Source organism: Poecilia reticulata, chromosome 5 (genome assembly GCF_904066995.2).
Source record: "Poecilia reticulata chromosome 5, P_reticulata-male-v2, whole genome shotgun sequence".
Classification (NCBI taxonomy): Eukaryota; Metazoa; Chordata; class Actinopteri; order Cyprinodontiformes; family Poeciliidae; genus Poecilia; species Poecilia reticulata.
The window spans coordinates 3,378,397-3,392,512 of NC_088834.1; the positions used below are offsets into that span (position 1 = coordinate 3,378,397).

At 37.0% G+C, this 14,116-nt stretch overlaps 1 protein-coding gene and 1 long non-coding RNA gene across 7 annotated transcripts in view; one reads left to right on the forward strand and one right to left on the reverse strand.

The window, feature by feature from the left end:
* The window catches only part of LOC103464336 (uncharacterized), a 52,286-nt gene that overhangs the window by 28,610 nt on the left and 9,560 nt on the right, over nt 1-14,116 (reverse strand). For 3 of the 5 annotated variants that reach the window (XR_014087495.1, XR_001776643.2, XR_001776641.2), the window contains exons 2-4: nt 9,357-9,425; nt 4,756-4,857; nt 3,996-4,128 (exon numbers count right to left, since the gene is read on the reverse strand). This is a non-coding gene — a long non-coding RNA (uncharacterized LOC103464336). Of the gene's footprint in view, nt 1-2,247; nt 2,353-3,995; nt 4,129-4,755; nt 4,858-9,356; nt 9,426-14,116 lie in introns of those variants that run through there. The other 2 variants (XR_014087496.1, XR_014087497.1) reach the window with 2 other exon arrangements.
* Nucleotides 1,572-9,881, forward strand: LOC103464337 (deoxyribonuclease-1-like). Of its 2 annotated transcripts, XM_008408361.3 has the most exons (10): nt 1,572-1,678; nt 2,549-2,634; nt 2,800-2,888; nt 3,011-3,088; nt 4,586-4,698; nt 4,775-4,887; nt 6,246-6,403; nt 7,465-7,561; nt 7,922-7,979; nt 9,409-9,881. In XM_008408361.3, the coding sequence occupies exons 2-10, from the start codon at nt 2,554-2,556 to the stop codon at nt 9,513-9,515; spliced, it is 894 nt and encodes a 297-aa protein (XP_008406583.2). In that variant the 5' UTR covers nt 1,572-1,678; nt 2,549-2,553; the 3' UTR covers nt 9,516-9,881. The 2 variants fall into 2 exon arrangements, with proteins under 2 accessions (XP_008406583.2, XP_017160481.2); XM_017304992.2 differs by lacking the exon at nt 1,572-1,678 and having other exon boundaries at nt 2,489-2,634.

A 14,116-nucleotide genomic window follows, 5' to 3' on the forward strand; every position in this document is an offset into this window, starting at 1 on the left:
TGACAGTGTCATGACATGTTTATGACAGTGTCATGACATGTTTATGACATGTTATGTCATGTTTATGACATGTCATGTCATGTTTATGACAGTGTCATGACATGTTTATGACATGTTATGTCATGTTTATGACATGTTATGTCATGTTTATGACTGTGTCATGACATGTTTATGACAGTGTCATGACATGTTTATGACATGTTATGTCATGTTTATGACTGTCATGACAGTCTTATTCACCCCCCTTCAAATAAAGTGGATTTTATGTGACAGACCAAAACAAACTAGAAGTAAAAGTAAAAAGTATTTGGTACAAAAGCTCAACTGAGTAACTGATCAACACAATCATTTAATATTTAAAATTACATCAGTTATGTGGAAATGTTTATGTTTTATAGACCAAAATGAAAATAATTTGTATAAAAAACTTAAATACAAAATAAAATCAGGCAAAACAAATTAAATCCACATCAGTTTCTTTAAATATGAAACTATCAAAAGCTGCAGGTCTGTGTCTGAATTTTAGGTTAAAAATGTTTGTCATTCAGTGGGTAAAGAGTTAAGTCTAGTAAAAGCACTCCTAAAGGTATTATTTTTTAAAAAGTGACTGAAGTAGATGTAAGTGGTTACTGTCCAACTCTTTTGATGACTAATACTTTGCAGAATCACGTCCGGTAGGTTTGTCATCATAACAGACATTTATGGACAATAAATTGTCCCAGAAGTTATTACAAGAAACAATAATGTTGTTTTGAGACCATTTTCAAGTAATATAATGGTAATAACAAATCAAAAACATTTTAAATATCCCAAATAAACAAAACAACAAATAAAATGAATTATAAAGTTTCCTTAAAAAAGATTTTTCTTCAAAAAAGGCTGAGATCAAAACACCAGACTGAAAATGTTTCAGCTAGTTTTTGGTAGAAAGAGAAACAACAAATCATTGCTGTTTCTCTTTCTACCAAATTATTATTTTCTAACAAATTATTAATTTTGTTTCAATTTATTATTCGATTAACTGATTTATTGTGACAGAGCTAATCAGGTGAATAAAAATAATTCTAAAAATTACGAGTAGGAATAAATGCATTATTTTAAAGCACAGAGTTGGACATAACGTATTTAAAATGGTTTGATGGTTGCTGGTCAGAGTTTAAGTTCAATAAACCCGGAGCAGATCCAAAATGAAGCCACAATAAACTCGGAGCAAAGATAACGCTGGTAGAAAATAACAAGGAACCAGTCAGAGGAGGAGACGTCGAATGAGAAACAGCCAGCTCCTACTCAGCTGCTGCTGATTGGCTGACAGAGAGTAGGTGACCCGCTAAGCCCCGCCCACTGATGGAAACCTGCAGCTCCGTGAGAGAGAAACACAGCAAACCCAGATCCCTGACAGAAACTCTCTCATACTGATGCTGGTTTTCTTTTCCAGAGTGCAGATCCTGACACAAACTAACATTTTAACACTGATTGTTTTTATATTTAGAGACAAACAGAAGTTTGAGCAGGAATAAAATAAAAGGGCAGGGTTTATTTGTTACAACGTTTCAGCTCTCCTGTTTCCAACCTGCCATTGGTTGGCTCTCGACCAATCAAACAGCTTCTTTTCACACAATATATAATGAAGTCTGCAACATTTATTCAACTCCTCTGGACGCAGCAGATTCTCCTGCAGGTGAGAAACAACTTTCCCGTTTTATTTTTCTCTAGAGCAGAACGTCTTCAGAACCAGATCAGAACAAACCCGAATCAAAAGACTAAATTATATCCTCAGTGCAGTTATTATTTCACTGAGGCATGTTGATGAAGCCTCATCAGACAGTATTTTAATAGTAGTTTAAACAAGGGATGGGTGATATGCATTTAGACGTCAACATCATATTTTGTGGTATTTATTGTGATAACAGTAAAAGAGGTAATAAATATGTACCTATATGCAGCATCACTGCAAAAACACAAAATCCCACCAAGTATTTTTAATCTAATTTCTTAGTGCACTTGAAACAAGACAAAACTAACTCGTAAGTAATTTTATGAAAAAATATAGAAGCTCGTTTCAAGTCAGCAGTTCCTTCATATTGATGAGAAAATATTAGTCCTGCTGGCAGATTATCTCACTTACGACATGGGGAAAATGGAAAAAGGAAGTTATAAAAAACTCTTATTACGACACGAGAAATGCCAAGTTTATCTTGAATCTTTTCTGTTCAACAACGCAAGATAAAACTAGACCAGACAAACCGAGCAAGTTCAAACTGGTTTTAATGGTAAGAGTGTCTGTTTGCCTTGGCCTGCAGCTCTGTGCAGACGCATCAATTAGTTGCAACACAAACCCGACTTCCACGAATCCTGCAAATGCAAAAATCCTGAGAATTACTGCTTTACTAAAACCAGCAAACAAAAGAAGTCCACGGCAGAAACAAACCCGCCCTGCTTGTTCCCAGGACAGTTTTTCAGCGGCGACAGGTTTTTCTGGGTATTAAAAAAATCCAGATTTAGTTTCTGTAATGTAAGAATTGATTTAAAGTTTCTTCTAAACTTTCAGCCACCATGAAAATCGCATCGTTTAACATTCAGAGGCTTGGACGGAACAAAGTGTCGGACAAAGATGTTCTGAAGATCCTGGTTCAGGTAAAAACACTTAACTTCCTTCTTGGGCAGAAAAACACCTGGCGGTTTGATTTCTGCTTTGCTAAAATGTGTTTAAAGGAAATACTGACATGAATATATTAATGATTTCAACCCGTCTGATGAAATCTGATGAACTAAACTCGCCCAGTTGTCTTTTTCTGTCAGATTATTTCTCGTTATGACATCATTGTGATCCTGGAGGTCGTGGACGAGAGCGGGAAGGCCGTGGACGCTCTGATGACAGCCCTCAACAAGTCAGTGAAACTCTAAAACATCATCATATTCATCTAAATGTGGACTGTTTCCATAAAGGCCGTCTTACAGGCCACGAAGGCTGAGCTTCAGCTGAACCTTTCTGTGCGTTTTGCTCTGAAAGGGAACATCGGTACGAGAAGCGGATCAGCACTCGCCTGGGCAGAAGCGGCTACAAGGAGCAGTTTCTGTTCCTGTACAGGTGACAACTCACTCACTCATTCACTCACTCATCCATTCATTAGGAGGATAATTTCATTCACAAACTGCCAGTAAAGATTAGAAAATAACTAAATCTGACTGATCTGAACAAATATATCAGTTTATTTAACCAACATTGGCTTCAAACTGAAAATGTTATCCGGGTTATAATTGTTTTGGTTTTTTCATTTTAGCTCAGTTTTATTTTGTTGCGACTTTTCGTCTAATTCTGTTAGTTTTAATAAGTTTTTTTTAATGTGTTTGCTGTTTTTTAAATATTGTTAAGTTTTAGTTCAGTTTGTATTAGTTCTGGTAGTTTGAGCTTTTTCATACTTTCATTTTTAGGTGCAGAATTCAAAAAGGTGAAAAGTATTGTGATTATTTATGCATCAGTTGGGTAGTGAATACTCAACAGAAAGACATTATTTAAAAAAAAAACGTTTCAGTTACGTGCATTTACATTTTTCTGAACTGTGTTGTTGCCGTTTTGTGGACTGGTGCAGCAGCAGCAGGAGGATGAAGCGCCGTAATTCGACAGCTGACGAAAACTTAGTGTGGAGGGAAAAAATTAATAAATTTCACATCAATTCAAAAGGCTGGAAATAGTTCTTACTTAGTTTTATAAATGCACAATAAAGTGATGGTTACAGTTTTTCCCTGCTAATTATCATTTTTATTTATGTGGAGTGAAAAATCTTTAAAAGATGATGTTTCAAAATAAGGCTGCTGAGAATCAAAAGTGTAAAGAAACAAATGCTTTTAATAACATCTGCAGATGGAGAGACGATGTGAGAGTAGCTCTGATGCTCGTAAAGTTACATCCCAGATTTACAGTCTTCCACAAGCAGATGATCAGCAGATGTTCTAAGCTCATGTCTTATTTTATTCCTTAGGTGTTAAAAACTGACCTTTAACTCATTCATGTCTAAACAACATCAGCCAGGCGCTGAGACGAGGCGGCTGGGCCTCTTCCTGTCGCAGCTCTGAGCATTTCCTGTTGAAAACGGCTTCCGAGTGCAGACACTATCCGTTCTTTGCACACTGTTGAACAAGTGGATCAGACTTTAAATAAAAGTATTTAACCCCTTGATTTAGTTGTTTCTTTAATATGATGCTAAAAGTAATTCTATTTGGATACAAATATAGAATATATGAGCTTCATTTAAGCTTAAGAAACTTTAAGGTAAGCTTGTTATAATTTTATGTGAAAGTTAATCCTGTTTCTTTAAGAATCTCAAGGTAGCTTCCTATGATAAAACCAAGTAAAAAATGAATATATAAAAGAAATATATTCACACCTTCATAAAAGTTTTGGTACCCTGATTAAGTTTGATGCTTCTCATGTCAGGAACGTCAGAAAGTAAATGATCAGACATAATTTTAATTTGACATTTATTTTTTGTTAGTGAGTTCACATGAAACAGGTGATTTTTGTTTTATTTTTCTTTTTTAAGGGAGGTGAAAATGTTTTGATTTTAAACTTAATATTTGTTATCAGGGCCGATCTGGTTACACCGGTGGACTCGTACCAGACTGACGATCTGAAGACTGAAGGGCAGGACGACATTAACAGAGATCCGTACATCGTCCGATTCAGCTGCCCGCACACAGGTGAAACAATATAATATATACGCTAATAGGTCAAAGATGAATAATTATAAACTTAACCTGATTCCTGTCTCGACAGCTCTGGAAGATCTGGTGATGATCCCAGTTCACATCACACCAAAGGGCGCGGAGAAGGAGCTGGATAAACTCTACGACCTCTTCCTGCACGTCAAGAAGAAGTGGAAGACCGAGGTAAAGACTCAAACTAGACAAAACCCGTCTAATGGTGTCATAACGAGAAGGAGTGGAAACATTAAACAGAAGGAAAATGAAACTGATTAGCTGTTTGATGAGGATCAATCATCTGATTGCTTAAATATCAGCAGCAAAGCCAACCTGCACACAACCTGTCATTACTGATTATATAACAAATATAGTGGAAACTGAGATTTTAATTAGCCAATTATAGTACATTAGGATACAGTCTATAAAACAGAAAACTAAATAAAATTATTATGATGCTATAGTCATAAAACAATTAAAACTGTTGCAAAGTAAAGGTTATATTAATGCTTCTCAGTTCTAAAAAACAGGCAGAAATTATGACGCAACTTATTATGACATTTTTGAGTAAATTTGTTTAATTCTGCAAAATATTGCCTAAAGCTGTTTGGGTTGAACAGTGACTATTGAAGTCTAATTTTCTTATGTCAGGAGTTAGAACAGCAAGGGAAGTATTCATCAATAATCAGCTTTGATCGTGTGATTTATTTGCATTGTGAGCTGTAGAGGAACGGCTCTCCTCTCTGCGACTGCAGGCGTTTTGCTGCATAACGACCGACTGCACTGCTGGGAAACGGGAGGGACAGCAGGGGGCGCTGGCTGCTCCCTTTGTCGCTGCAAACGTCCCTAATAGCAGAGAAAAGTTGCTGGTTACGTTTGTGATCAAAAGTTACTAGAGAGGTCTGAGAAGCCTCTTAATTACAATGACATGTTAGCAACATTTGTACATAAAGGAGTACATTTCTGCCAAAATACTGAAAAATTTTAAGAATAATCTCAAATGTTCTATAAAAAAATAAGGAAATTTCTGAGTTTGAGAAGTTGAAAATTTTCTTCAAAAAAAACGGACATTTTTAGATTAACCCCAGAAATGTTAAAAAACACAAGGACATTTCTGAATTTGAAAATAAAAATTTGTTAGATTTTTTTTGTTATTCCTCAGATATTTTCTATAAAAAAATAAGGAAATTTCTCAGTTTTAAAGTTTAAAATTTTGCCTTTTGGAAATTTTCCTAGGTTTTTTATTGAGAGAAAAGGTTTTATGGCAGAAATTTACTCTTTTTTCCATCTATAATGGTCCTACTACACCGTCATTTAGAGACGTCTCAGGCCAACTTTCTATTCCAAAAGTTACTGGCACTTTTCACCAATATACGGATAAAGTCAATAACTAGGAACCAGTGCTTCTTTCTTCCTGACCGCAGTCTCTGGCTCCGCCCCTGTGTTGTCCATGGCTCCGCCCACTTCGTTAGATTTTTCTTTAAACTTTGGGTGCGATGCTTCACCAGGTTTAACACCCTTACAGGCTTCCTGTCTCTCCGCTGCAGAACGTGATGATCCTGGGCGACTTTAACGCCGACGGCTCGTATGTTACAAAGAAGGAGATGAAAACCATCCGAATCCGCACCGACACGAACTTCCACTGGCTGATCGGAGACGATGTGGACACAACGGCCAGCACCAATAACACCCACACATACGACAGGTGCATAAAAACCGTCCACTTCTCAGAATGAACATTAAAATTCATAATGTTTAAGCAGAGGACATCATTATGTGACCTTGGGTACCGCTCTAAACCCTCTTTTTACCAGATCACACAGATACGTTTGTAAAAATGGACAGAGGCACTACTGCAGATTACAAACAGTTTATTGAATTCACAAAGTTGAGCAAAAATAGTCACTTTATTTTATTTACCAAATGACCACTCTAAAAGTGGAAGTCTATGCTGGTCCTGAGGTCCTTAAAGCTGAAAAATATTTAATACCCGATTAAATAAAATTAGACTGTTTGGGGGAGGAATAATAAAGAAAACACAAATTCAACTAAATGCACCCGAGTGTTCCCCAACAAAAGCACACTCACAACAATTCCTGGTGTATACAAAGAAAAGAAAAAAACTCCCCTTCCACTAGTCTCAATCTAAATAAAACAGCCTAGGACCCAGGGACAGCATAGGTCCCAGTTTAAAACAAGCCAGGAGGCTACAATAAAAACTCCCTTTCCCTAAACAAAAGCAAAACAAGAAAAGTTATTTTAAATCAACAATAACCATCTAAAGTAACAAAAGTAAAACAAAGAAATGAAATTGAAACAAATCAAAAACTGAAACAGTAGCAGGCCAACCTACACACAAAAGAAATCAGGTTAGACAAGAACATTAAGCAGCCAGAAAAATAAGAAACGGTTCGTACCTTCTCTAAAGTGAAACCAGTAAACGGCGCTCGACGTCACTAAGTGCGTTTCCTCTGTACGAGTCATCAGCCTGCATCTGATCTCCTCAGCGATCTACCCGCTTTTAAATGTAAATGCCGATTACCTGTCTCCCTAACAAGCCAGCTGCGCTCCGCCACAGCGTCTTCCATATATGGGCAAGAGGAAGAGGGCGCAGCAGCACACATTCGGGCGGGACAATATGCCCCGGCTACGATCATAAATACCAAAGCAGAATATGTAGTTTATTTTCTGAGTGATGTGAGAAGCTGTGAGATGTCATCACATCCTGCGACTCCCTGCTGTTTAATTCTTCTTCTCCTGGTTCAGGATCGTTGTTTACGGAGACAAAATGCTTCAGGCTGTCGTTACAAATTCTGCTAAGGCCTTCAACTTCCAGGAGGAATACAAGCTCTCCGACGAGCAGGTTTGTTATTTTCACAAGCTGAAGAGCAGCTGCTGGTTTACTCAGAAAATATACAATCTGATTTAATGATAAAGAAAAACTATCATTTGCAGACAAACAAAAACATTAAACACAGAAAACATTGAGATAAGAACTTATTTGAATAAGTTTGAGTCTGTGGATCGTAGAAACAATCCTCCATGTGCCTCATAACTTGTTTCAAAAATTTATTTTTTTTCTAGAAACTATTACAGTTATAAGCAAAACATGTTAAACATATTATTAGTGATAATTTTCAGTATTTGAACTTATACCCTCCTAGTCCAGATTTACAAAAGAAGTTTAATAATCGTCTTATTGTTTCATGACTTCCTGCTTTAGGCCCTGAACATAAGTGACCATTATCCAGTGGAGGTGGAGCTGCTTGGAAAAACAGATGGTAAGCTCTCTGCACAACAGTAACAACAATAACCACCTATTTTTATTCTGTGAATAGATGAAAAGGATCAACCAATATTGATTAAAACTAATTTAAAGAAATCCCATGTAGATTTGTTATTGATTGTACATTTTTAAAGGAAACTGCTGCAGTTTAAGTTTAATCCGACCATAAAGTCCTAACACAAACATCCAAGGCAGCTCATTTCCTCATCTTAGTTCATCTTAACGCAGCGGCAGCTCCAGACCACATTCACCAGTTGGCGTTTTTCACAGGGGCACAGAGCAAACAGGGACAAGTTTCATTGTTTAATTTAATTAAATATACTCAGTGAGCCACTTCTAGCTGCCTCTGTCTAAATGGAAACACGTTGATTTAAAAAATATATTGTTTTTGATGAAGTTTTGTTTTTGATTTCTCTTAGATCTGTGTTGGTCTTTTTCCTTTTAGTTACTTATTCTCCCTCCGTCAGTTTCCATCTGCCACAGCTGCTCTACTTCTCCTCTGATCTGTCGTTTCCACCCGCGTCTCAGAATTTAAGATCCTGTTTTTTTATTGTCTTGGGAGCTTAGAAAAGATAAATGTGCCAAAATTTTCTCCAGCTGAATAGAAACAAAACTGAAGTTATTTTCTTTGGACAAAAAGAGGAACGATCTAGTCAACGCACAGCTTCAGTTACTACAGCGGGAAACTAGAGATCCAGCTGACCTGACCTGAACCTTCAGAGCCATATAAAGATGGCTACAAAGTCAGTCTTCTATCACTTGAAGAACATTTCCAGGATTAGAGGATTAATGTCTCAGCATTAGAGAAACTCCTCCATGTGTTTAGAACGGTTAACAGCGTTTCACAGGTCTGAATGAAAAGTCAAAACGCTGCTGATCCAAAACGCTGCTGCTGGCGTTCTGACTAAAACCAGGAAGACGGAGCTCATCTCCCAGTTCTACTGTCTTTCACTGAGAAGAGACTTTAAAATACTGTTGGTAGTTTATAAATCACTCAACAGTTTAGTGCCATCAATATTCCAGACCTCTCAGGTTCTGGTTCTGCTCTGCATCCAGAACCAGAACTAAACATGGAGAATCAGCATTCAGCTTCTATGCAACACAAATCTGGAACAGACTTCCAGAAAACTGCATAACAGCCGAAACACTGAGTCCCTTTAAATCCAGACTAAAGACTCAGCTGCTAGAGCCGCTTTTAAAACATAATCAATAATCTGATGTGTAACAATGACGCTTGAGAAAATGTAATGGTTTAATTGTGTTTTCTATGACTTTGTATTTTTTGTTTTTATTATGAAAAACACTTTGAAATGCCTTGTTGATGAAAGGTGCTATACAAATAAACTTGATTGATTGATTTCATGACTCTTACCTGAGTGCAGATCTTGCTGTGTGAATAAGGAACATATTTACTTCCTCTGCAGGTCAGAGATCTGCAGGTCTGAAAGAGAAGGTGGAAGAGCTCAGCGCTAAAGAAAAGAAACCAAAAGATGAAAAGAAAAAATCAGGAAAAGGTAAACCTGGACAATGAAGACGCAGCTAAAGCGGCCGGATTGACCGGAGAAACTCAGAGTTCTGTGACATCAGGGGCCATTTTGAAAAGTATCACAGTATGTAAGAGCAATAACAATAACTCTAGCACACCTTAGTGCAGTTAGAGCAATATCGACAGTTTTCACACATTTTTAACGGAGCTACTGAGGAAGGCATGGAGGGCTAATCAGGCAAACGTCTGACATTTTCACTGAGATGTGCTCACTTTTGTTCAGTAGTTTAGACATTAATGGTCGGAAACAAATGTACACTGGTAAACCAGCTGCCTGCTTTACGTTCTATAATGTCATATATTCAGTGTTGTTCTATCAACAAATGTAATAAAATGCTTGCATTAACTTGAGGTGTGTTCTCAGTTTTGTGAGGTGCATTTGCTTATTCTAAAGGACAGAAAATTGTAAAGTTATTACTATTCTTTATTTAAAAAAGGTCTGCTTTTCAGAATCGCTTCAGGTGAAAAACATATGGATATTTATCCTCTTGCTCCGTCTCAGAAACTTGGGAAGATGAAAAAAAAAATCCAAAAGTTTTTAAAAATTTTAATAAATGTAATCTTTTTCAATCACAATTACAGAATATATATTTAAATAACTTAAGATGGAAATAGAAGATAGAAATGGCCATTGTTGTCCAAAAGAGGGCAAATTTAAGAATGATGTTTGAAATGCTCATTTTTCTGATTAGTTCATTTATCAAGCTGCTGAAAACTAGAAATGAAAAAGTTTCTTTTTCACCTCAACTTCCCCACTGAGGGACAGTAAAGGTCGTTTACAATGCACTCCAACTTTAAGGTGATTTACTTTAAGATAAATCACCTTAAAGTTGTTTGGCAGCTGCCATTAAAGTAAAAGAGAAACTCAGGATGTAAACTCTGAAATGAAACCACAATAAACTCGGGAGCAAAGATAACGCTGGTAGAAAATAACAAGGAACCAGTCAGAGGAGGAAAGGCTGACAGTCGGGACGTCGAATGAGAAACAGCCAGCTCCTACTCAGCTGCTGCTGATTGGCTGACAGAGAGCAGGTGAACAGCTAAGCCCCGCCCACCGATGGAAACCTGCAGTCCCAGATCCCTGACAGAAACTCTCTCATACTGATGCTGGTTTTCTTTTCCTGACAGGATAACCTTTTCTTTTAACACCATTTGTTTTTTCATGTTGTATATCAGTTTTAGAGATAAACGTTTCAGCTCATTTTGAAGCAGGAAGTTTATTTGTTATGACATTTCTTCTCTTTGCCCTTTTTGAACCTGTTCCACTAGTTGGCTTTCGACCAAACAAGCCGGTTTTCACACTCTGAACATCGTTTTGGTTTCATCTCATAACTCCTACATTCGTCCTCAACAGGTTTGATTTTATCGCTTTTGGACAGAAGCAGCAGCAGATTCTCCTGCAGGTGAGCAGCAGATTTCCTGTTTGAATTTTCAGCTCTGGATGCCTGAGAGGTTTTTCATACTTCGATACAATGAGACAAACGTCCTCCTGTTGTTCTCTGGAAGGCAGCCGGATGCTCCTTCACGGGATTACTAAATAAGTTTAACACTTGACCCAACAAAGATGACAAGCTGTGGTTCTTCACTTTAATTTACCTGATTTAATATAAACTGATGAGAGAGAAATCTTCAGGAAGGATCCAAATGAAACCAAAACATCATAGTTCAAAGTTGAAATGTCATTCATGCAAAAACATTTGTCAATATTCTTTGAAGCTGCTACTTTTCTAACTTCCTGTCACAGAAAGCTGTGCTTCAGAGTTAATACTGACCTTTCTTGAACTACAAGAGATTTGCTTTCACTTTGAGACTGAAAACTCAAACTGACTGCTTGAGTTTTAAAATTTTCATTTTCTCTTGCACTAACTATTGTGGAGGGTTGTGTCTCCATAATAGACGCAACCCTCCACAAAACAATTTATTGTGTAATTGTTTTGTTGTTTTTTTCTTCTTTTTGCTCATTTCATTAGAACAGAGGTATTTCTTTTTCTGAAGAGAAAAATAAATAGCAGAAAGTTGTGCTAATTCCTGAAAATATACTGTGATGAATTGTAGTAATGCTGATTAATGTCACTGTAATGATCAAATAAATTATACAATAACTGTTTTTTAGCATCTCTTTAAGAAAAATGTCTGTATAGTAGATTAGAATAGAATTGAAAGAAAATTGGAAAATTCATGTGTAACAGTAGCAAAGTGACAGGACACTGAGGCATGTACTATAAACGTATTAACATATATAAAAACAAAATTAACAACATGATCAAAAGTAATAATATAAAATATTGTGTTTACTTGTGTAGTTTTTGACTGATATTTAAATTAGTTTAATGTTCTGAAACTCTTAAGTATGAAAAACACAAAAGAGGAAATTATGTGGGTCACATGCAGGACTTACATGCACAGACAGACACACATTCATTGATATCTTAATTGATAAAGAATCAATAGTTATGCATAGGGATAAATACTGATGAACTGACTAATGGTAGTGATTTTATTGACATGCGGGGTTCCCGAAGGTTCAACCCTGGGACTCCTCGAAATTAATATCCACAAGATCCTGCTAGCTCAGTTTATAACAGGTAATATGATTAGTTACTATAAGTCTATGCAGATGATGCACAGCTCTACATCACCAGAACCATCCAGTCACTGAACAGATGAATGTGAAAAACTTTCTCCAGCTGAACAGAAACTGAAGTTATTATATTTGGACCTAAAGAGGATCGATCTAACTCAGGGGTCGGCAACCTGCTGCTCTTTAGCGCTGCCCTAGTGGCTCCCTGGAGCTTTTCAAAGCTGTTTGAACATGGAAAAAGAAGGGAGTGGGAAATATATTTTTTTGTTTTAATATGGTTTTTGTAGGAGGACAAACATTACACAATCACTCTTAACGTTTTCCAATAAAAATGTGTAGAATAAATAATACATTTCAACACTTTCGTCATCAAAGATTTGCCTGTGTACGTTCCTTTCAGCGGGGCGGGATGCGAAGCATGCGGCTGTCAGGCTGTGGTAAACAAACCGACAGGTGGGCCATGGAGAGAACAGGGGAAAAGAGGAAAATAGCCGAGGAGACATTCTACAATTCTTGGACCGAATCATTTGCATTCATTGCCAATGCGGAAGGATTGCCTGAACGTTTGCTCTGTAGCGAGAAGTTGTCCAATAACGTTTCCAGGGAAGGCGTGCCATTAGCTGCCGCGTCTAGATTAAAGTTACAGCTTACATGCGCAACGTTGAGAAGCTGTCCAGTGATGTCCGTAAACAGAAGTGACATTAGACGGGTAAGAACACAATCCTGCTATTGGCACATACATTTAGTAATAAAGTTGTTTTTATAAATTGATTAGTGATTTTTGTAAGTATATATTTAGAATGACACTTAGCGATATTATTGTGTTTTGTTGCTCAGGTCCAACGATGGTTGTGTGCTAAAAGAGAAGAGGATGCTGCCATGTCTTACCCTCGCACTGACCTGGCATTTGCAGAGAAATCAAACTTAAACTGTGCTAGTTTCATTTTATATACCTTTTCAAAAGGCTGCCATTTTATTTTATAACTGCAGGTTGCGTTTTATTGCACTCCGTTTGTTGCCCAGATAAAGGGCACGTTATGCTCGTTCTGTGTTTTTTGCACGTTTTGTTGATCACACAGTTAACGTGATTATTTACAAAGAGCGATTGTTGTTATGCAAACGGCTCTTGGGAGCAGAGTTTCCGAGTTCCAAAAGGAAAAATTACCCTTTCCTTGTCGATCTTCATAATAAAAATGACATAAAAAATCTGATTCTTATTGTATTTTTTTAATTTTATCAATGCAACAAAACATAATACTTAATATTGTAACGGAGGGTAAACTTAAAGCACCATCGTACAACAGAGTGACGTGGCGCATCAGTCTGTCCAGGACTCACTGCAGGGAAAATAAACATTTAATCATGAATGATAATTATATATACACTTAGTCATTTTGATAATAAGCTGACATAAACACTTAAAGCCTGTGTTGCCTTCATTATAAGCTTTTTATAAGGTTTATAATTTTTTGCGGCTCCAGACAGATTTGTTTTTTGTTTCTTTGGTCCAATATGGCTCTTTCAAAATTTTGGGTTGTCGACCTCTGATCTAGAGTCGACGCACAGCTTCAGTTATTCCAGCTGGAAACTAAAGATCAGGATGAACATGAACCTGAACGTTCACAGCAACATAAAGACAGTTATAAAGTTGGTCTTCTATCACCTGAAGAACATTTACAGGATTAAAGGACTAATGTCTCAGTTAGATCGAGAGAAACCCATCCACGTGTTTATCTTCAGTGGCATCTTCACAAGTCTGAATAATAATAATAGTAATAATAATAAAAAAATCAGATTTGATTTCTTATTCAGCTGCAGCTGATCCAGAGAGCTGCTGCTGGCGTTCTGACTAAAACCAGGAAGGTGGAGCACACCACCCGGTTCTACTGTCCTCCCAGTGGCTCCCTGTAGCTCAGAGAGAAAACTTTAAAATGCTGTTGGTAGTTTATAAATCACTGAACGGCTCAGCACCTCAATACATAAAAGATCTACTGCTGTTCTATCA